Source organism: Podarcis cretensis, assembly GCF_951804945.1.
Source record: "Podarcis cretensis genome assembly, chromosome: 14".
Taxonomy (NCBI): domain Eukaryota; kingdom Metazoa; phylum Chordata; class Lepidosauria; order Squamata; family Lacertidae; genus Podarcis; species Podarcis cretensis.
In genome coordinates, this window is record NC_137183.1 from 14,865,764 (window position 1) to 14,889,707 (window position 23,944).

General features: G+C 44.2%; 1 protein-coding gene across 1 annotated transcript in view; it reads right to left on the reverse strand.

Moving 5' to 3' along the window:
• Nucleotides 1-23,944, reverse strand: part of ATP8B4 (ATPase phospholipid transporting 8B4 (putative)) — a 124,672-nt gene that overhangs the window by 19,244 nt on the left and 81,484 nt on the right. The window contains exons 17-22 of the mRNA XM_079953175.1: nucleotides 20,764-20,952; nucleotides 18,208-18,323; nucleotides 8,427-8,591; nucleotides 6,884-6,995; nucleotides 3,413-3,518; nucleotides 846-987 (exon numbers count right to left, since the gene is read on the reverse strand). Coding sequence (XP_079809301.1) covers nucleotides 846-987; nucleotides 3,413-3,518; nucleotides 6,884-6,995; nucleotides 8,427-8,591; nucleotides 18,208-18,323; nucleotides 20,764-20,952 — 830 coding nt within the window. The remainder of the gene's footprint in view (nucleotides 1-845; nucleotides 988-3,412; nucleotides 3,519-6,883; nucleotides 6,996-8,426; nucleotides 8,592-18,207; nucleotides 18,324-20,763; nucleotides 20,953-23,944) is intronic.

Consider the following 23,944-nt stretch of genomic DNA (forward strand, 5'->3'; position numbering starts at 1 on the left):
GTAAGTTATATTTGGGGCTCCCACCTCCCATGCCTTTGTCATAACTCCTTCTTTTTGGTGCTTCTCGTTGGGTTGAGATATTCTGTTATTCCAAAGTGCTTAAAGAGATGCTTCTTTTATAAGTGTAAAAGGGAGGGCAAAAAGATCAAAGTGCTTGTAGCAAGTCCCCACCCCCGCCCTACAGAACAAGTTACATTCAGAGTTCAACTGCAGCTTTTTATGGTCTTTGCAATTCAGAAGAGCATTTCAGATATTTGTTCCAAGATCTGGAAGCTTACCAGCGTACAAGAACAGCTATAAAAGTAAGCTTTTCTTGTGTTATGACAAGAACCAGGTTTCTTAATCAAAGCCAAGTGTTTTGGTATCCCTGTAAAAGCTGATATTTAGAGAAACCACTTGAGGCATCTTAATGACATTACTTTGGTACAGTAATGACTTTCAGGTCAGTCTGTGCTCTCAAATAGCAGACATCAGGAATATATTCATCCTTACGCCCTTTTGCCTCTGCCTGTTGCTTTTTTAAAAAATGTAATTTGCAATGACTTGTGATATTCCCCTCATAAAAGTACTTAAACAATACCAGTGGGTCAATTTCTAATCAAGACCATTAAAAAAAATTTTTTTAAGCTGCACCAAGTTACTAATTTGATTTCCATTACAAAGCCATCCAAAAGTTAAGATGTCATATCTAATTGGTCCTTACAGCTCAGTCAGCCCTTGTGTTTAACTTTCTTGTGAAATAATTTTGGAGTTCGGGGAGGAATCTGTCATGGTTAGAACACCAAAAGCACATGATTATTAGCAGCGGGAAAGAAAGTGGAAAAGTCCAGAAACGACTCACTTACAAGGCTATGTCCATTTATTACTAAGGCATAATCAGAAGCGACAGTTTCTTCCAAGTTTTGTGTTGGTTCTTGGAGCTTTTCATCATAAGCATGTCCATCAGAAATGTCCTTGCTCAGCCCCAAAATAAGATCTTTTGCTTTCCTTTAAAAAAGAAAAAAAAAACAGCATCTATGAAACACATAGCCAGTGTGGTGTAGTGGTTAAGAGCAGTGGACTCGTAATCTGGTGAACTGGGTTCGCTTCCCTGCTCCTCCACATGCAGCTGCTGGGTGACCTTGGGCTAGTCACACTTCTCTGAAGTCTCTCAGCCCCACTCACCTCACAGAGTGTTTGTTGTGGGGGAGGAAGGGAAAGGAGAATGTTAGCTGCTTTGAGACTCCTTAGGGTAGTGATCAAGCGGGATATCAAATCCAAACAACAAACAGATACTTGGTTGCACGGGAGAATCTTGAAGACAGCCAGAAAGTCGCTTGATATTTTTGTCAAAGCAGTCTCCATCGTGGAAGAGACAAACCTTTGCTCAATTTAAAAATGGCTTGCCTTTTTAGCACTAGGAACTGTGGTGAGAGAAAGAGCTAGCAAACATCTAGATAGACCACTTTCTCCCAAATTCACTTTTTTTTTAAAAAAAGATTCTAGTCAAGGTCAAAGTCCTCAAAGCAAAAACGGTAGAGGAATACATGCAAGTAAGCGCTCTAGTGACATGACTAGATCTACTGAAGGGGGTGGGTTTTGTGTCAAATGGCAGATGGAGGTTCTGCCTGCCAATGGATCTACTCACGAACAACATCCCACAATATTTACACTCATTAGAGTCTTATGTTACTTATATCCTCCATGAGCACATTCACTGTTTGTTCCAATGTCTCTAACACAGGGCTTGAAATGAACTAATTCAGATTAACTAATTCAAATCAATTATATCTCAGTTACACCTGAAAGCAGTTTCCATAATTTCTAGGTGCATTGAACACGAATTAAGTTTCTTTTATGGTGGAACGTTGGGGAATTTGATTCAAATTTAATTTTAATTCATTTATACACACGTACACACAGATTGCATTGTATTTAACTCTGTGTTTGATTTGGCCACTGCTTTTACCATTTTTACTTGTCTGAAAAGTGATGCTGCTGTTTATGCTTCAAGATTATAATGGTTGAGGAAAACAAACAAAACAACTGTTCACCTCACACTGTGGTTCTGTGTGTGCATGTGTTGAGTCCCACCCACCCACCTTCTTAAGTATATTTTATACTTAAAATTTGAAAGGCGGCGGCAGGGGACAAAATGCCAAGGATCATGGGAATGAATCATGAACTAAACTGTCAATTGAACTGAGGGTGAATTGGATCTGGCTCCTTTTGAATATGAACTTCTCAAGCACTGCTATTCTTACACTGTTGTGGATGATTATGAGAAATTGAGTTTGAGTTCCTCTGTTACCAGAAACCCATTTTCGGCAAAAGTGGAAGTGGAACACCAATTAGGGGCACAAACACCTTGCCCAGATGTCCTACTCCACTAGCATTTTTTCTCAAGGCATACACAAAGAAAAATATGGTATGATAAAAAAAATGTTGGCCACAGCCTCAACCTTTGCAGCTATAGCCAACTTCATCAAATATCATAGAATTAGTTTGAAAAATCCACCATTAAACTATTGAAACTCAATATATTGTATAGCAAAATAAAAGCAAAACTAAAATTTTTTCTAGCTTGTAGCCCCAACCAACGGCCACTTAAGTGCCAGCAAGTCAGCAATTGCTGGCACAAGGAGAAGGAAGTTTCAGATACTACAGCACGTGGCAAAAGTTAGATACACACATGGATTCACACTTCCAGTTTCCACCAATGTTGTTCTTTCCAAACAAGGAATTTGTGCATTTTGCACATGGAGAAATGTGTAGGCTCTCTAAATGTTTTAAGCCTGCATATCTCCCCATAAAGGATACATGCAATGATACATTCAATGATCAAGCAATGGTTCTTCAACATCAACTTCATTGGATTGGTCATGTTGTGCGGATGCCTGATTATTATTTTCCAAAGCAACTACTCTATTCTGAACTTAAAAATGGAAGTGTAATGCTGGTGGTCAGCAAAAGAGGTTTAAAGGGTCTCTCAAGGCAAATCTTTAAAATGTACTATAAACACCGACAACTGGGAAACACTGGCCTGCGAGCGCTCCAGTTGGAGAACAGCCTTTACCAAAGGTGTCATGGGCTGTGAAGATGCTCAAACTCAGGACAAAAGGGAGAAATGAGCTAAGAGGAAGACACGCTTGGCAAACCCTCACCGTGATCAACTCCTGCCCAGAAACCTATGCCTCATTGTGGAAGGACGTGTGGATCCAGAATTGGCCTCCACAGTCAGGAGGACAATCTTACTCTGCTACAAGTGATCTCCAAAGAAGAAGACGACATGCATTTTCCCTTTTCAGCTGAAGTTATTGTAACACCTGACACCACCTTGAACATTTAGGATTTTCTAGTGAGGAACAGGAGAATGAAGAAACAAATAAGATATTTTGAGTACAACCCAATAATTGCTTTATAATAGTTTTACCTTAGTTCTTCATATACTTCTGCTTTTGTGTGGCCCTCTACTATGAAAATCTCATCCATGGCATCAGTAAGCATGTTGCAGGAATAACCAATGTTCATAGCCGTTTCTAAAAAAAGCAAGAAAGATGGGCAAGATCTCATGAAGGAAGATGAAAGAAGAACTTGACTTTGGACAACATGAGAACCTGTGCATGTGTTTATCCTGATGCGTGTTATTTCATATATATATAAAATTTCAGTCAATGACCAGTAGAGAAGAAAAGAAGAAAACAAAGTACATAGAACACAACAAAATACGTTGTGTACTATTAAAAGTGGAGTTAAAAACGATGTAAGATATTTTTTTAAAAATGAGAAATATAAAATAATTATATTAAAATGGTTAAAATCAAGGTAAGGTGTTGATAATTCTAAAATTAAGACAAGAGCCTGCACTGACAAGCTATTGCTGCCACACAAAAACTAGTTACCTTGGCAGTGGTCTCTGGAAACTGGTCTGCCAAAAGATAATTGATATAAAACACTTCAGATCTTCCTGACATAGTTTGTAAAATTGGATTAATAAAATGGTGGCGGATATCACAGTAGGAGGAACAATACAATAAGACTTCACTGTCTGACTGACTGGAGGAAATTCTTATTCACCCCCAGGCAAGGCAAAGAGTGTTGATCTGTAGCCTAATAATTTACACAGGATGAACAACCACATTTCTTTTTGTTTTTATGACTTAAACGGAGCAAGGAAAAAATTCCACGAGTTATGTGTGTCAATCTCCCCCCTCTTGTGAACTAATGGAAAGTGTAAATTCTGAGGGAAGTGTAAACCAAAAGGCTGCCAAATGGGACCATTTATGTGGCGGGAATCTGTATGCCAGCCCATAAAAAAATACAATGGAACACACGAGAAGGTTGCAAAGTGAAATTCTAACCGCCAGCCTCTCTCCCTTTCCGCTGTGATGATTAACAGAATGAGACAAGGGAAGGAAGAGGAGCAAGTGTTAGGACAGGTTAAATAATGTCAAAAATAGTTGGCTATCTCAAACCAATCTTAGTCAGTAGTCCCTAATAAATCATGCCTGTGAGTGCCACAATAAATGGTTGAAGGACTGGTTCACATGTTACTTTGGGCTCAAAGATCTCAAATTCTTTTGCCAGAGTGGGCTATGGATGCCCAGATTTACCAAAGATCCTTTCATGTTGTTGTTTGAGCACAGTGCTCACAGAAGGTGATAGTCAACTAAGGTTTACTCAAAGCAGACCCACTGAAATTAATGTACATGACTAACGTCAGTCCATTCATTTTGGTGGGTCTACCTCTGAGTAGAACTAACTAGTTTAAGTTTGCAGTCTAGATACACTTAAAAGAGAAATGGAGAAATGGCGAGAACAGGGTGTTTATTGATTTTTGCAGCTGCTGTTGAAGTTGCAAAACAATCAACCACGGGACGGAGCAATGGAGAACTTTTGAAACAACAATGGGATATTAGCTCTGCCCAAGGCATGATGGATAGCAGCAACAACCAGGAAGAGATAGACATAATATTTTACAAGGACAGGAAGAAACATCATGGACAGAATAATTGCCACACACAGGAAGAACAAGGATATTGTTTGAATGCTTCACCTGTAGTTTTATCAATCATTTAATGTGTCAATACAAATGGAAAGTGTGAATATTTCAGTTGTTGTATAAGGGATTGTTATTTTGACTGGAGTGTAACTGAAATTAATAAGATTTTGGAATGCAGAATTAAAGTAAATCACCAAACCATCAATTCTAGCACCCAGGGGGCCACCTAAATTATATCATTTGGCATCTGAATGATTGGTATTAGTAATTGTAATATAATTTGGCATTGTTATAATGAGGCTATTATTGGATTATTGTAATTGAAAACTAATAAACATTATTACAGTGGATATGTGACTTTCGGGTTGTGAACACGGCAAACTCGGAAGTGTATACTTTCAGGTTTCGCTGTGCGCGTATGTGCACAGAAGCAGCGCTTCCAGTTACAGACTTTTCAGGTTAAGTACTGACCCCTGGAATGGGACGTGGGTGGCGCTGTGGGTTAAACCACAGAGCATAGGACTTGCCGATCAGAAGGTTGGCGGTTTGAATCCCCGTGACAGGGTGAGCTCCCATTGCTCGGTCCCTGCTCCTGCCAACCTAGCAGTTCGAAAGCACACCAGTGCATGTAGATAAATAGGTACCACTCTAGCGTGAAGGTAAACAGAGTTTCCGTGTGCTGCTCTGGTTCGCCAGAAGCGGCTTAGTCATGCTGGCCACATGACCCGGAAGCTGTACGCCGGCTCCCTCGGCCAATAAAGCAAGATGAGCACCGCAACCCCAGAGTCGGCCACAACTGGACCTAATGGTCAGGGGTCCCTTTAACTTACTGACCCCTGGAACGAATTTAATTCGTATCCAGATGGTCCACTGTATTAAAAAGTTACACTTAAAAGAGAAATAGACCCTATTGCTCAAACTCTGCCCTACTCCTCCCTGTATTTTGTTCATATATTGCATTCATAGCATACCCCTGTTTCCACGGAGCTCATGTCCACACACACACAATACCCTGTGTCAGTGGTTTACAACCAGTGCGCCGTGGCACCCGGGGGTGCCTTGAAAGACAGTCATAGATGCAATGCTGGCCTCTGTCCCTCTTTCCTTCCCTCCCTCCCTCCTCTCTCTTTTTGTGTCTTTGCCTTCCAAAGGCTTGCACAGCTGTTTATTGCAGCAGTCCTGGCTATAAGCTCCGCAGGCGAATGATGCCTCTGGAAGGCATCTCTCTTTGGGGCGGGGGGGGGGGCAGCTCAGAGACCAGGCATGGCAGCAGCGGCTGCCCAGGGGACTCCCAAGGAGAGGCGAGAGGAGAGGAGGCTGAGGGAACACTCCACAAGGGAGGGTGTTCAGAAAAGGACAAGACGCTGCCAGCTGCGCAGGCAAGGGGTGTGGGTGACATAACTGGGCTCCTGAGCCCCACAGGGGTGCCGCAGAAAAAATGAAGTTGGTTAAGGGAGCTGTGGACTCAAAAAGGTTGCCCTATGTGGTGGTTTAGGCTAAGAAATAATGAATAGCCTGTCTTCCAGTGAGCTTTATGTCCGAGTGGAGATTTGAATCTCCTTGGTCCTAGTCTGATACTCTAACCCTGTGGTTCCCAATGTGGGGCACCACATTTGATTTTTAAGGGGGGCAATTTGAGAATGAGCTATTCACAGTGAATGGCCTTTTAGGCTTCCTCCACGTGAATAGGAGTTCACTTTTTGAATAATAAGAATTATATGTCAGAGGGTGGGGTGGGACATCAGGATTTTAGAGATTCTTAGGTGGGGCATGGCCAAAAATGGTTGGGAACCACTGCTCTAACCATTGTACCACATTGGAAAATAACCACGTTCACTGAATTGAAGCCCTTCTGGTACCCCTCCACAGAGAATCAGTTGATACATAAAACTGAAAACCTACCTTGTTTGTCTCCCGTTAGTACCCAGATCTTAATGTTTGCCAGCGATAAGCGTTCAATGGTTTCTGAAACTCCTTCTTGCAATTTATCTTCTATAGCTGTGGCTCCCAATAGCTTCGTGAGGAAGCAGAATAGATCAGTTGAAAAAATGTTAACAAACAAGCATGAGGTCTGGGCAACATGTCTTTCATTCCTGATACAATTTCAAACTTCTCAGCATAATGTAAATTCCCATAATAACACCTTGAGTCTTACAGGGATATTTTACCCAGGTCCCTTGTATCTATATGTGGTGGCGTGGGGACTATTCTGGGTGACCAGAGGAGGTGACATCTATGGTACTCACTCAAAAATCCAAATGTGTCGATGGGCCTAAGAAGATTGGCACCTCCTGGTTTAGATAATATTGAGCTAGATGGAGCAAAGGTTCGACTCAGTGCAAGGCAGCTTCCTATACACAGGGACATCCAACTCACAAGAGACTGCGATCTACTCACAGAATAAAAAACTGGCAGTGATCTACCCCTTTTGGGGTGGGGGTGGGGGGTTCAGGTCAAAGTTGTTGAGCTTTTCTTAGTTTTAGGGAGGAAATTCAAACTTGCTGACCTTTTGGGGGGTTCAGGTCAAAGTTGTTGAACTTTTTTTACGGGGGAAAGAAAAAGTTGTTGACTTTTTTTAAGGAGACAGGTCAAATAATGATGAGCTTTCTTTAGGGGGGAAAGGAAAAGGAAGCTCACCAAAAGATCAGTCAGGAAACAAACAGCCTCGCAATGGAGACTCCGTCTTCCGTTCTAGCGATCATGAGCAAATGGAGAGCGGGGCGAGGGGGCGATCACAAAGGAAAAAGAGCCTGCGATCGACAGCGATCGACCCCAACCTCCCGGGGATCAACCAGTAGATCGCAATCTCCACGACAGGGTGAGCTCCCGTTGCTCTGTCCCAGCTCCTGCCAACCTAGCAGTCCAAAAGCATGCCAGTGCAAGTAGATAAATAGGTATCACTGTGGTGGGAAGGTAAATGGCATTTCCGTGCGCTCTGGTTTCCATCACAGTGTTCCGTTGCGCCAGAAGCAGTTTATTCCTGCTGGCCACATGACCTGGAAAGCTGCCTGTGAACAAACACTGGCTCCATCAGCCTGAAAAGTGAGATGAGCACCACAACTTCATAGTCGCCTTTGACTGGACTTAATCGTCCAAGGGTCCTTTACCTTTTTTTTTTTTACCTTTATCTTCTTACATTCTTAACCAAACTTGGAAATAACCTGTGATGCCCTATGTAAATCTGATGTCCTTTTTATTTGTTAAATATTTTCCAGTCCAAGGTTTGCCTAATAGGTCATGCCCATTCTGGACTTTAAAGTGATGATTCAGTGTTTTGGATGTTTATTGTTGTTTTGATTTTTTTTTAATGTATTTTAATTGTTTCATTTATCTAAAAGAAATGTCACCTTGATCAATTTTTCTAATGGAAAAGCATCAGGCGGATAGAATAATTAACTCAAGTAAATACACAAAATATTTCCCCCTGCAAGTTGACTTGCAATACCTTCAGGTCTCTCTCAATGCTTTCATATGCTGAAGCGAGCAGTTCATCCCTATTCTCTTGCAAACTGCTGGCCTTCTGATAAACTTCAAGCCACTCCTGAAATTGCTCTTCATCCACATTTTTGTAAGCCAGAACTAAAGTCCGAAGGCCTTCTCCAGCAAACTCCTATTATTTGTCCAGAACAAAAATACAAACATGTTGTAAGATGTCTGCTAATTAAAACAGCCTTTTATTCCACACTCTGCCCTCCCCTCCTTTTAAGTAATGAAGTCACAAAAGATGCTAAATTTCAAGGCAATATCCTAGTTTAGGTTATTTTGACGTGAAACTGCAAAAACTCGCCCCCTTCCTACACCTACAGTTCCTTCAAAGTGGAACTTCAATGGTTGATTCTCGTTTTCTGTGAAAAACCGCACACGCAAAATTATGGTTAGTTCTGATCTGGGCTGCTAGGATCCAGATTTCAGCAGTCATTTGGGAAAGCTGAAGTCCCAGCAACTTGATTGGTGGAAACTGATTTATGTATTTATTTAATAAATTTCTACCCTACCAGTCTTCCATTCAGGGTTTTCCAGAAGTCAATGGAGACCGACAATGGAGACCGATGACTAGTGAAGCCAACTAACTCAAGGTTTGTCTTCATCTCCCTCCCTACTGAGTTCTACCAGGGCAAAACTGTCTCCTGTTTGTCCCCGTGGACCAAACTCCACTGCTTCAATTAGAGAACAGCCCCAGACCTTCTTAGCTTCAACAAGGGAGCTGCATCACAGGCAATGCCCTAGGTTTGCAAAGTTAGCTATTGCAGAGACTGAACTGTAAATCCGGAAGTCATCGGTTCATATATCACCTCTGCCACAAACTCTCTCAGTGGCTTTGGGCAAGCTACTCTCCTTTAGCCTCTCCCCACATGTGCAATATGAATATAATAATACTGACCTATCTTGCAGGGTGGCTGCAATGACTATGATGAGATAATGTACATGGAGTGCTCTGCACACTGTAAAGTTAGTGATTTCTATCCAAAATATTTTTTATTTTGTTTTATTCATTGAATTTATATACAGTGGTACCTCGGGTTAAGTACTTAATTCATTCCGGAGGTCTGTTCTTAACCTGAAACTGTTCTTAACCTGAAGCACCACTTTAGCTAATGGGGCCTCCCACTGCCACCGCGCCGCCACTGCACGATTTCTGTACTCATCCTGAAGGAAAGTTCTTAACCCGAGGTACTATTTCTGGGTTAGCGGAGTCTGTAACCTGAAGCGTATGTAACCTGAAGCGTATGTAACCTGAGGTACCACTGTACTGCTCTATAACTGGGGGTCTCAGGGAAAATCAAGTTTATCACAGAATAAAATCAAGATAGAAAACCACAAAACACCTAATAAAAATAAAAACAGAAACCCAATAACCATCACCCTGTGAGGAGAACCTGAGCTTACAGGGTTAAACAGCTCAGAATGTACGCACTGCCCACTGTTGGGAGGGGGGAGATTCTACGTCATGTCCGGGAGTCTCCAGCCTTTGTTCTTTTTTTCTCTACTTTCGCTTTTGAGGAGAGAGGACGTGTTTTTCACGATGCTGTTCGCTGTGGACGATAATGGATAGTCTGCTGTAAATAAACTGCTTCTAGCTGCTAATATCCTGAGTGGACTTTATTTTAGCACACTGAAGAAAGCTCTGAAGAAGCTTTTTGCAGCTTTCTCTTGCTGCTGCGTAAACTCTGTGTTTGCTCAGAACCTTTGGAATGTGGCCTTTGAAGTCCAGCAGAGCTGCGTAGCCGAAGCGGGCTGGACGCCAGGACTTATCTGAGCAATAAATCTACTATCTGACAGGTTGTTGTTGTTTAGTCGTTTAGTCGTGTCCGACTCTTCGTGACCCCATGGACCAGAGAACGCCAGGCACTCCTGTCCTCCACTGCCCCCCGCAGCTTGGTCAGACTCATGCTGGTAACCTCGAAAACACTATCCAACCATCTCGTCCTCTGTCGCCCCCTTCTCCTTGTGCCCTCCATCTTTCCCAACATCAGGGTCTTCTCCAGGGAGTCTTCTCTTCTCATGAGGTGGCCAAAGTACTGGAGCCTCAGCTTCACAATCTGTCCTTCCAGTGAGCACTCAGGGCTGATTTCCTTCAGAATGGAGAGGTTTGATCTTCTTGCAGTCCATGGGACTCTCAAGAGTCTCCTCCAGCACCATAATTCAAAAGCATCAATTCTTCGGCGATCAGCCTTCTTGATGGTCCAGCTCTCACTTCCATACATCACTACTGGGCTTTAACTATACGGACCTTTGTTGGCAAGGTGATGTCTCTACTTCTCAAGATGCTGTCTAGGCCTGTCATTGCCCTTCTCCCAAGAAGCAGGCGTCTTTTAATTTCGTGGCTGCTGTCACCATCTGCAGTGATCATGGAGCCCAAGAAAGTAAACTCTCTCACTGCCTCCATTTCTTCCCCTTCTATTTGCCAGGAGGTGATGGGACCAGTAGCCATGATCTTCGTTTTTTTGATGTTGAGCTTCAGACCATATTTTGCACTCTCCTCTTTCACCCTCAATAAAAGGTTCTTTAATTCCTCCTCACTTTCTGCCATCAAGGTTGTATCATCTGCATATCTGAGGTTGTTGATATTTCTTCCGGCAATCTTAATTCCGGCTAGGGATTCATCCAGCCCAGCCTTTCGCATGATGAATTCTGCATATAAGTTAAATAAGCAGGGAGACAAAATGCAGCCTTGTCGTACTCCTTTCCCAATTTTGAACCAGTCAGTTGTTCCATATCCAGTTCTAACTGTAGCTTCTTGTCCCACATAGAGATTTCTCAGGAGACAGATGAGGTGATCAGGCACTCCCATTTCTTTAAGAACTTGCCATAGTTTGCCATGGTCGACACAGTCAAAGGCTTTTGCATAGTCAATGAAGCAGAAGTAAATGTCTTTCTGGAACTCTCTAGCTTTCTCCATAATCCAGCGCATGTTTGCAATTTGGTCTCTGGTTCCTCTGCCTCTTCTAAATCCAGCTTGCACTTCTGGGAGTTCTCGGTCCACATACTGCTTGAGCCTTCCTTGTAGAAGGACAGGTTATGGACGGTAATTGCAATTAGAGGAAGCTGCTTTGATGTCTGGTGGAGAGCTGTGGAGAGCTGTGTGCTGCAAAGGGACGCCAGAAGCCTCCTCGGAGCCGGTTTAGTACGCGTGAGTACTCCACAGCCCCAAGGGGGGACCGGGGGAGGAGATGGCAGAACTCCAGGAGAGTTTCAATGTCCCCTTTGAGAGATTAAATCAGCAAAATTGGGAGGACTGGTCAAGAAGAGTAAGGGGGTGGTTTTTGGCCACAGGGCTCTAGAGCATAGCCCAGAAGGAGCCGGCCCCACCCATGCCACTTGCTTCTGAAGATGAGGCTGCTTTGCTGGAGGATAGACAGCAGAGAATGCAACGGGAGCTCTGCATGTTGAAAGCAAGCGTGAACGCTTCGCTGTTGCCCCACGTGGAGGGCGTTGAGTCGACTCAGGCCGCTTGGCAGTTGCTGAGGAGTCTGTGTGCAAGCTCAGCAGGAGACCAGGGCCAGGAGAAAGCCGAGAGCAGGGAGGAAGCGGAGAGCCCAGAGGGGGCTGCTGGCCATGTTCCTGAAGTTACAGCTGGGAGTAGCTGCTTTGTCTCCGAGGGGCCGTGTGATGTTGAGGCCTACAACCAGAGTGCTGGGGAGCGTGCAGGCCCAGGCTGTGCACCCAAAGGTGGGGGTGCTGGGAACAAAGGAATGGCTGAAGAGGGAGCTGGGAGGGCTGTTGTTTCGCGTCGCCGCTGTTATCGCTGTGGATCCCCCTCCCATCTGGTGAGAGACTGTCCAGTCAAGGCACCGGAACAGCTGAAGGCCGTCTCCCGTAGCAACCAGATAAAGAGCTCTGCTTCAAAGCGTGGGAAAGGCAAGCCGAAGGCAGCTGGCAGAGACACTGAATGTAAACATTTGGCAGCCTCTATGGCTGCAGTCAAGAGTTGTCAACAGGATGCTGTGCTGACTTTTGTGGTAGACAGTGGAGCGTCTCATCACTTAGTGCCATCTGCAGGATTCCTGGAGAACTGCACCTCTGTAACTTCTGGAAAGACTGTGTGTTTAGCAGATGGGACTAAACACTCACGCAGACTGGCTCACTGTTTTGTTCTTTCTTACAGGATTCGATCCAGGCTTTTGTTGTTCCAGGACTGTCTTGCGCGTTGCTGTCTGTCAGCGCCCTTCTTGCTGAGAACTACAAAGTGTGTTTTGAGAACAATAAGTGTTCTATTTCTAAGAATGGACAGCACCTAGTCAGTGTTGAATGTAAAGACAGGTTGTTTGTGATAAATGCTTCTTTTGCAGGTACAGGTGACACGGAGGTGGCTCAAGCACAGTGTGCCAACGTTCCAGTTTATGAGGCGTGTGCTCACTTATGGAACCGACGCATGGCTCACGTGTCCTGGGGGTCAGTGAAGAAGATCCCAGAGTGTACGCAAGGGTGCAAAATGAAACCTTGTGCTATGTTTCTAGATTGCAGAGCGTGCAAGTCTGCAAAGGTAAAAACGTGCACATACCCAAGGTCTGAGAGGGTGACCACTAGGGCTTTTCAATTAATTCATGCAAATTTGTCAGGTCCCATGTCTGTGACCAGTTTGGGCGGAGCCAAATATGCGCTGGTTCTGATTGATGACCATACTCGGAATTCTTGGACCTTCACGATCCAACACAAAAGTGAGGCTGCACCGCTAATCAAAGACTGGATTGCGGCTGTGGAACTGCAGTTTTCCACACGGGTGTAAAGCTTTCAGAGCGATTGCGGTGGGGAGTTCACCGGGTCTGCACTGCAAAGTTTCTTCCGCAAAAAGGGGATTCAACACAGATTGTCCTCTCCGCACTCTCCCCAACAGAATGGGATTGCGGAAAGACGGAACAGGACTCTAGGGGAGATGTCCGCAGCTCTTTTGTTTGATGCCAGGCTCCCACAGCATTTTTGGGGGGAGGCTTGGCGAACGGCCAACTTTATTCTGAACATGTCGTTCAGTTCAGTGGTAGGTGACACCCCGTACTTCTTGTTGCACGGAAAGCAACCGAAAGTTCACTACTTTCGTGTTTTTGGTTGTGAGGCTTGGGTCCTCATACCAAAGGCCAAACGCAAGAAAGGTGAACCCAAGTCCCAAAAGATGATTTTCTGTGGGTATGAGCCAGGGACCAAGGGGTGGAGGTTTGCTTATCCGTCAGGGAATCAGTCCAGGATTCTGCTCAGCAACAGTGCTGAATTCTGTGAGCAGAGTGGTTGGGCTAGGATACATGGGAACCCTGACATCCTGTCAGAGAGTCTGTTTGACTCTGCCGATGAAGGTGAGGAAGAGGTTGAACCTGCAGCCGAGGCTCAGAGTTCAGACCCAGTGCAGGCAGAGGGGAGAACTTCTCCCAAGGCTGTGAAGATTGAGCAACGCAGTGCTCCATCTTCCCCCACAGGTTCGGCTGAGAAGTCCAGAAGGCGCAGTAAGTCAGAGGGGGAGCTCTCTGATGCCAAGGACATTCTGGCTGGCCCCAGTGGGTCAGAGGAGGTTCCTGAAGTGGTGCTGCGCCGTTCTGCTCGGACAACCAAGGGGAAGCCTCCTGAAAGGTTTGCTGTCACTAGCGTGTGGGTCGGAATGGCACAGTGTGAACCTGAGAGTTTTGAAGATGTTCAGAAACTGCCTCAGGAAGAAGCCAGGAAATGGCATGAGGCGATGCAGAAGGAGATGAACTCAATGGAGTCTCTAGGTGTGTTCTCCCTCACGAAGTTGCCGATGGGCGAAAAAGCCGTGGGTAGCTGCTGGGTTTACCGTCTTAAGCCCACAGCGACAGGAGAACAGCAGTATAAGGCCAGATTAGTGGTCAGAGGATTCACGCAGCGCAGGGGGTTGCATTACACGGAAACGTATGCTCCCACCTGTAGGAGTGAATCTCTACGTTTGCTTTTGGCCATAGCTGCACAAAGAGGGTTGCTGGTGCATCATTTTGATGTGGACGTTGCTTACTTGAACTCAGACCTCCAGGAGGATTTGTACATGCTTCCTCCTCCAGGGTTTGAGGGCAATGAACGAGGTACTGTGTGGAAACTTCACAAGTCAATTTACGGCCTGAAACAGTCGGCCAGGAATTGGAACGTGTGCCTGAACGAAGCTTTGGAGAAGCTAGGTTTCAGGAAGAGTCTTGCTGACAGTTGCTTGTTCCTTAGAGGATCAGGAGACACACAGGAACTGGTGTTATTTTTTGTTGATGACATCATCCATATTGGAAAGGCAGACAAACAGGTGCAGACGTTTGCCAAAGAGCTTGGGAAGCGGTTTCAGCTCAAGAACCTGGGTGCAGTAAAGATCTACCTAGGCGTGCAGATAGCGAGAACTGAGGATGGTAGCTTCTTGCTCAGTCAGAAAGGCAAGATTGAACAGTTGCTTGAGAAGTTCAGAATGTCCGATTGTGCAGGAGTTCGGACACCCATGGAGACGAACTTCGTGAAAGATAGCCAGCAAGCAGAAAGTGTCGAGTTTGAGAATGCTGAGCTCTTTCAGTCAGCTCTAGGTAGTCTGTTGTATCAGTCCCAATGGAGCAGACCAGACATTGCCTTTGCTACCAATCTGCTAAGTAGGGAAGCGTCAAAGCCCAGTGTGAGTGCTTGGCAGGGTATCAAGCGGGTACTGCGCTACCTGCAGCATACCAAAGACTTCTGTCTTAAGCTGCCAGCTGAAGGTGACGCGAAGCTCACATGCTATGCGGACAGTGACTGGGCGAATTCGCAGGACCGCAAGTCTGTGTCTGGGTTGGTGGTAAAGTTTGGGAAGTCACTAGTTGGGTGGAAGTCCCGGAAGCAAAGTCTCATTGCGCTGTCTTCTACTGAAGCTGAATTCAGTGCACTGTCAGATTTGTGCCGGGAACTAGAGTTCTATAGATGCTTGGTGCAAGAGATCTATGGGGATTGTAGCTTGCCCATCATGGTTTGGGAAGACAATCAACCTTGTTTGAAATTGGCTGAATCTGCACAATTTAAGGCCCGAACCAAGCATCTGGACATAAGGTTCCAAAATGTGTGTCAGAGTGTTCAGTCAGGTTTGATTCGGCTGAAGTATTGTGCCAGTCACAGTAACCTGGCCGATGGATTCACCAAACCTTTAAGCTTCCAGCGTCATGGGGAGTTTTGTGGTGGTTTGGAGTTGGGGGTAAGTTCTGTACTTACTCCCCCCACAGTGGTGCAGCGCGAGAGGGGGTGTGAGGAGAACCTGAGCTTACAGGGTTAAACAGCTCAGAATGTACGCACTGTCCACTGTTGGGAGGGGGGAGATTCTACGTCATGTCCGAGAGTCTCCAGCCTTTGTTCTTTTTTTCACTACTTTCGCTTTTGAGGAGAGAGGACGTGTTTTTCACGATGCTGTTCGCTGTGGACGATAATGGATAGTCTGCTGTAAATAAACTGCTTCTAGCTGCTAATATCCTGAGTGGACTTTATTTTAGCACACTGAAGAAAGCTCTGAAGAAGCTTTTTGCAGCTTTCTCTTGCTGCTGCGTAAACTCTGTGTTTGCTCAGAACCTTTGGAATGTGGCCTTTGAAGTCCAGCAGAGCTGCGTAGCCGAAGCGGGCTGGACGCCAGGACTTATCTGAGCAATAAATCTACTATCTGACACCCCCCCCCCACACACAAACAAACACATTTTAAAAGGGCATAGGATGTAAATCGGATCAACCGAAGGCCTGGTTAAAGAGGAACTTTTTTGCCTGGCGTCTAAAGGTGTATAATGAAGGGGCCAGGCAAACTTCCCTGGGGAGAGCCTTCCACAGACGGGGAGCCACTACAGAGAAGGCCCCGTTCTTGTGTTGCCACCCTCCGGACCTCTTGAGGAGGGGCACACGAAGAAGGGCCTCAGAAGGTGATCTCAGGGTCTGGGTAGGTTCATATGGAAAGAGGCGGTCCTTGAGGTATTGCAGTCCTGAGCTGTTTAAGGCTTTATAGGTCAAAACCAGCACTTTGAATTGGGAGCAGACACTAATTGGTAGCCAATGCAGTTGGACCAGGATCGGTGTAATATGCTCAAACCGTCTTGTTCCAGTGAGCAACCTGGCCGTTGAATTCTGCTAACTCACACATTCTGTTAGTGCAATGATTTCTGCTTGTGCAACAAAACCTTCCTCCACCTCTCCTCCCTCCATCTGCCCCCTAAATCTGTTTGGGAGGTATCAACAAAGCCTTGGGAGCAGGTTTGGGGAGGGTGCACAGTGCATGCAGGGCAATGAGAGGGAGTTAAATTTCCATTGTGCAAGCATAAACCCTTGTGTTAACAGAATGATGGCATTGGATACCACTTATCATTATCATTATTACTATTAGTATTTCCTAAACATAAGAAGAAACCTAATCTGAACTTGACAAATAATATGTGAAAACTACACGAAGCAAAACACACACACACACAAACACCAAAATCATGCATACAAATGTAAAAATCTGAACATCTGGTGCGTTAAATGCTCAGAGATGCACACCAGCTAATTTAGACCTTCTTCTATTGTATTTCCATTATAAAATTATGAATTCCCATAAACACCCATTCCTTATTTCTCGAAGGCTGAGGTTTATTGTTCTGACAACAGTAATTTCACTTGGAGCCATCTTATAAACTCCAAATAGCAAGTCATTTTGTTTTATTATCTAAAATATATTTTGGCTAATTTAGATATAAACAGTATGAATTTCTTTCAAAACCTAGCAAATTTGGCTTTTGCTATGAAAATTGCAAACACATTGGATTTTGACCTTGCCAAGCTGAAAATGTGAATGGTTTGTAACACTCTATTAACATTTTTAGCATTTCTTCTTGTAATATTCAAAATTAATAATTATAAGAAAAGAGGAATCTGAACAAGGTAAAATATTATGGGCTAGAAAAAAGCCACAGAATCAATTTAGCTGGCTATGAAAACATGAGATGTCTGGAAGAGTTGTTCTGTTTTCACAAAAATCTATTCCATAAACTTTGCTGGGTCAGTGTAAGAAAATTCAAGGTCTCTATATTTTAAATGCAAGATTCAAAATGTTTGTGATTTTAACCTTCATTAAAAAAAAATCCTGGAGAAGATTAAAACAAAGCCAAAAGAGCTCCATTGCAGAGGAAAAAATGGTTCTGTTTGTAACCAATATTACCAAATCCACATATTGTATATTAAATGTCAAAGGCTTATTTTGGTTATAGAATTGTGGAATGGTTCATGTTAAACGTAGACACTTTTTTTAAAAAATAAAATAATCCTTTTTCCTTTAAGAAAATAAGAACTTTTCAGGGGGGTTCTCCTTAAAAGGTCATTTTAGTTCAGAAGAACTGAGCAAAAGGTGCTTTGAGGGGTATACTGAAAAGCAATAATTACAAATAAAAATTCCTACTCCAGAAAATCTTCAAAACTGTGCTTATGGCTTACTCTACTTTACCTGAGAATGCAGCAAAACTAAGTCTGTCTATGCCACTTTAAGCTGAAGGCAAATAATTGTATGATTTAATGTTGTCCCACAAAGGAATCCTGCACCTAGGAAGGATTTCTGGGAGAAGAATTCTAGGCTAGCCTTCTCCATACTATGCTAGGTTTTACAAGCAGGTTGGACTGAAGGGGACAGCATTCAATCAAGTTCCTTCCCACCCCGGTCAGAAGTAATACGACCCAAAGATATTTTACCATCAGTTTGGGTGAAGCATGCCAAAGTCTTTTTCATTTATACTTAATACTTTAGAATCCCTTGCATTGGCTTCTAAACAATATGGACATACCGCAAGATGGTCTGAAGTTAAAGACTTGAGAGATTTGCTAGATGGATGAAGCCTTTCATATAAAATAGTATCTGCTCCCTTTGAGTAAAGAATTATCTGTCCATCGGGGTTTCGAACTGGAAAATGAAGAGAGAACAACAAAAATAACTGTGAAGACTTTATGATTACCGTGGTGTGAGGAATATTGCATTGATCAGTTCATAGGTAAAGGTAACCCCTGACCATTAGGTCCAGTCGTGGCCGACTCTGGGGTTGCGGCGCTCATCTCGCTTTATTGGCCGAAGGAGTCGGCGTACAGCTTCCGGATCATGTGGCCAGCATGACTAAGCCGCTTCTGGTGAACCAGAGCAGCGTACAGAAACGCCATTTACCTTCCCGCCGGAGCGGTACCTATTTATCTACTTGCACTTTGACGTGCTTTCGAACTGCTAGGTTGGCAGGAGCAGGGACCAAGCACGGGATCTCACCCCATAGCGGGAGATTCGAACCACCGACCTTCTGATCAGCAAGTCCTAGGCTCTGTGGTTTAACCCACAGCACCACCTGCATCAGTTCATAAATGTGGCTTAAAAAGTCACCATCTTCTATTCTTAATTTTCCTTCTTAGAACAGTAATTTTAATCAATTCCCACAAGGGGTTACTGTAAGGCAGGGGTGGGTACCCTACTATCTAAAGGAACAACCCGCCCCCCCCAAAAAAACACCATTCAGTTCAGAAACTAAAATTACCTAACTGCACCGTTGCAGTTTGATATGGTGCAAAGTTGTAGTTTTATGTGGTGCTAATTTACTGCTGTTAAGGGAACTTTCTCGATGTCGGGGGAAGAGAGGACACAAAGAAACAAGGGTGGGGTATATTTTGAGCCAGGCCAGTGTACAAAGATGCTTCCCCACTGTCAGGATAAACAAAGCAGCTGTTGGTTTATACAGAAGAGTCAGAGCCTGGCTCAGTATGGCAGTTTTCACTCTATATGCTATTTTTACACTTTGTTCTTTAAACACCACCAGCCATCAATTTGAAAGGAAGATTTCTCAGCCATGACAGTTCGCTTGTATAGTTTATATCCTTAGGATAATTATCCAAACTTTTTCTTTCTTTCTTTTTTAAGGAAACAAGGACAACTGTGAGGGGTTTTATTATGTATTTATTATCCATAAGAGATGCCTGTCACTTCTCTGCTATCACAATTCGGATAGCAGCGGAAAGCTTCCAGCATATTGCTAAAGAAAGTAATATGTCTTATATTATTATTTAACCCATGTGAATGATGTTTGCCCAGCTGATGTTTAAAGGCTTCCAAGATCCCAATGGTGGGATAAGAAACATCTGATGTGTCCCGTTTTTGTAGCCAAAAAGTCATGCTAAATGAAAGTCACTTAATGGTGTACTTGTTCCACCAGCGAACTCTTTGCACCAGCAGAACATTGTTGTGCAAGAGAATCCATAAGCAGGTTTCTGGTAACTTTGCAAAGCCTAGTGTGCAGTTGTGCGGTTAAAGGGAAAGCAGGAAAAATCGATGGCACCTCAAGAGCATCTTTGGGTCCAACTATGGCTTATATTATTAAAATGGATCAAAATATTTAAAATGGAGGTGCATGGCAACTGGCTAGGCTCTCTTCAGAAACAGCAAATACATGGTTTAATTGCTGAGGCTTTATTTTGTATTTTATAAGGTAAAAAAGGTAAAGGACCCCTGGACAGTTAGGTAAAGGTAAAGGGACCCCTGACCATTAGGTCCAGTCGAGGCCAACTCTGGGTTGCGGCGCTCATCTCACTTTATTGGCCGAGGGAGCAGGCGTACATCTTCCGGGTCATGTGGCCAGCATGACTAAGCCGCTTCTGGCGAACCAGAGCAGCACACGTCCAGTCAAAGGTGACTACGGGGTTGCGGCGCTCATCTCGCTTTCAGGCAGAGGGAGCCAGCATTTATCCACAAACGGCTTTCCGGGTCATGTGGCCAGCAGGACTAAACTGCTTCTGGTGCAACGGAACACCGTGACAGAAACCAGAGTGCACAGAAATGCCATTTACCTTCCTGCTGCCACAGTGGTACCTATTTATCTACTTGTGCTGGCGTGCTTTCGAACTGCTAGGTTGGCTGGAGCTGGGACAAAGCAATGGGAACTCACCCTGTTGTGGGGATTCGAACCACCGACCTTCTGATCGGCAAGCCAAAGAGGCTCAGTGGTTTAGACCACAGCACCACCCATGTCCCTATTTTATATTCAAATGCTGAGTACTATGAGCACCCACTTGTTGGAGAGTGATCTACAATAACAACAACACAGCCCTGCCTTGTTCCTGCCACCAAGTAATGCTACTCCAATAATGGCAGCCCCACTCCTTTGTCTCTCGAGACAGACAGATGCCAACAGTTCCCAGCCAAGTCAAGCCCTGCCCAACCTCTTTCATACGAATTAGGATCATGTCCACAGCTCTCATGTCATGCGCTGAGCAGGGAAATCACTCCTGGAGAAGTCAGTGCTCTGTTTCCACCACCATGCTTTCAAAATACAAATATAAAACAAGAGGGAAGGGGGATTTGCATTCGGTACCTATCACAGACATTCTTTTCCTGGTGTTATTGAAATCCAAAATTGCCAACAGCTGGTAAGTGACAACTTTGCCCATTTCTTCCACCGTGATGGTCTTAGGAGTTCGAGACTTGAAGATGAAACCAAAGTTCCTGGCAGCAGTCACCAGAGCGCCTTCGTCTGGCGATTGTGCTTGGTAAATCAATTCATCTAAAAGAAAAAGAAAGAAAACTCAGCCACTGTTAAAGAACACAAAAGACAAATTTTTAGCAAATTATTATTTTAAATTACTTATATACTGCTATCTCATTAAGTATCAACATGGCACCTACTCTATTGCTGTTTCGCTGACATTCCTCTTTCAACCTGCCTTCTAAAAAAATGTATCCCAGTTGGTATCTATCTTGTAACAGAATTGATTTTATGCATGTGCTGTTGTTTTAAACTGTTTTTTTATATCTGGAATTATGCAACTGTTTTTACATGTGCAACGGTTTTAAAATATGTTTAATATAGTGGTACCTTGGGTTACAGGCACTTCAGGTTACTGATGCTTCAGGTTACAGACTCCGCTAACACAGAAATAGTACCTTGGGTTAAGAACTTTGCTTCAAGATGAGAACAGAAATCGCGCGGCGGCGGGAGGCCCCATTAACTAAAATAGTATCTTCAGGTTAAGAACGGACCTCCAGAATGAATTAAGTTCTTAACCTGAGGTACCACTGTAGTGGTATTTATTGATTAAGGGAAAATGCATTCAAGAATAACCATACAGGAAACGAAACATTTTCCCCCCAAAACCAAACTATTTAATAGATAAAAAATGGACTTAAGAACCTACTACTGACAGAGTTATCTGGGGTGAGGGACTGATTATTAAACCACTCTGGGAATTGTAACCCTGCAAGGGGAATAGGGGGTCTCCTCACAACTTTCAGCACCCTTCACAAATCACAGTTCCCAGGATTCCTTGAGGGAAGCTGTGACGGTTTGAAGTGCCACTCTGGGGTCCCTCCAGGAGAAAGGGCAGGATATACATTAAAATAAAAATAGTGTTGATGGAGATGGGGCTTCAGTCGGCTAAAGCCCACCTTTATGGTCACATAAAGTTTGACCAAACTGCGGGAGGCAGTGGAAGACAGGAGTGTCTGGCGTGCTCTGGTCCATGGGGTCACGAAGAGTCGGACAGCACTAAACGCCTAAACACCACCAACAACAAATGGTGGTGTTATGTACTGAAGTTCTCACCCTGGGCCAGCAGGGTAGATAGTTTTCACTCAGGTCCACATATGCAAATAAGGGATTGAAAGTGATGTTCAGTGATTGGATAGTTACAGAAAATGGTTACTGTTGCGTTCTAGTGGAGCTCTATATAAGCAGGCTGGCTGAACCCTTCAGTTCAGTTCTGTTCTGGCCTGTGAATAAACAAGAGCTGTTTCAAGAATTGCTGTGTCGTCTGATATGTTCACCCACAACTTAACAGGTCACATTTCCATATATATGTTACAATCACTTGAAGGGCATGTCACTATAAGAGAACTGCAGTTGCTTCCAGCCAGAGGCTTTGAGGGAAATGACTGGAAATGACCAGAGGACCTGTTCATTAAGCATTCATCCTGATCTGTTTGCACAAAGGTTGGAGGAAGAAATGACTGTTAATGTGTTCTAAATGCATGGTGCATATGTGACCAAAGTCACAGGGTGATTCTCTACCTCTGTTCAATCAAGCTGTGCTGTAATTAATGGGAATTGTAGTTTTTTAAATTTAAATTTAGATGCATAAGAGTACAAAGCACAAAAAACAGTATCTGACTGATATTCAATGTGCAGGAACCAGGACGGTTCCAAACCCCACATGTGGGCGTCTCGCAATGTGGTAAAAAACCAGGCATGTGTTGCTGCAAGACGCAGAGCAAGATTTTTGAAACCACGCACTCTGATTCTACTGAAGTGATTCAGTAAATAAGCATAAAAAGATATCCTTTTATGGCTGAGAAACTGCATCTGTTGAAAGGTCAGGAGATTTCGTCTGAGATCTCGCCAATAAACAGATAAAAATGAGTAATTTCCTCAGTATCAAAGTTTAGTCATTGTAATATAAAATGTCGTTCTCAAGCACATTCATGTGACGGGCTCAGCAGTAGGGATTAATTCAAGCCAGGGCTCAACCCTGAAACTTACTTTGTTGCCAGGGCTTAATTTAACCTCGGTACATGTCAAATGAAATATAAATGAGTTTTTGTTTCGTACAGGGCTTATAATCTGCAGCTCGCCTAGGGTGAGAAGGACACGTCCAGGTGAGCACTCAAGCAGCAAATGGAACCTGTACTCTTCCTGCTAAAAGACAGGGCGAGAGAAGCCATGGAATGTATGGATGCGATGCATGGCAATGCTGGCAGCGCTGAAACAAGGGCATGCACCCACAGCTGGATTTCCCTTTCTTTCCAAGTCTCAGTGGGCTGCTGAAATGGGAGGAGCACTAACAGTAGAAGCAGACAGAGCAGGGAAGGACAACGGCCTCCTGAACTATTACAAAAGGACAATGGGTTATTATGCCCAGTGTATTACTGATTTAGCGCAGGTGGCGCTATGGGTTAAACCACAGAAGCCTAGGACTTGCCGATCAGAAGGTCAGTGGTTTGAATCCCCACGACGGGGTGAGCTCCCATTGCTCGGTCCCTGCTCCTGCCCACCAAGCAGTTCGAAAGCACATCACAGTGCAAGTAGATAAATAGGTACCGCTCCGGCGGGAAGGTAAACGGCGTTTCCGTGCACTGCTCTGGTTCGCCAGAAGCAGCTTAGTCATGCTGGCCACATGACCCAGAAGCTGTATGCCAGCTTCCTCAGCCAGTAAAGCGAGATGAGCGCCGCAACCCCAGAGTCGGCCACGACTGGACCTAATGGTCAGGGGTCCCTTTACCTTTATTACTGATTTAAAGTCACTTAGTGGTATACTTGTTGTGATTGCAGAATGTGGTTTCACAAGAGAAAACAAAAGTGCATTCCCAAAGACTGTTTCACAGCAGATTGCACAAAACAATACGCTGTTGCCCAAGGGGAAAACACAAGTACGTTACGAAAGATTACACAACAGATTGCACAACAAGAATCAGATTGCACAACAGGCTCCCCCAACTCTGTGTTGGATTCTTTTGTTGTGCAATGTTTAAACTCTGTCATCCGCCGGTGCAAGGGCTCTTGC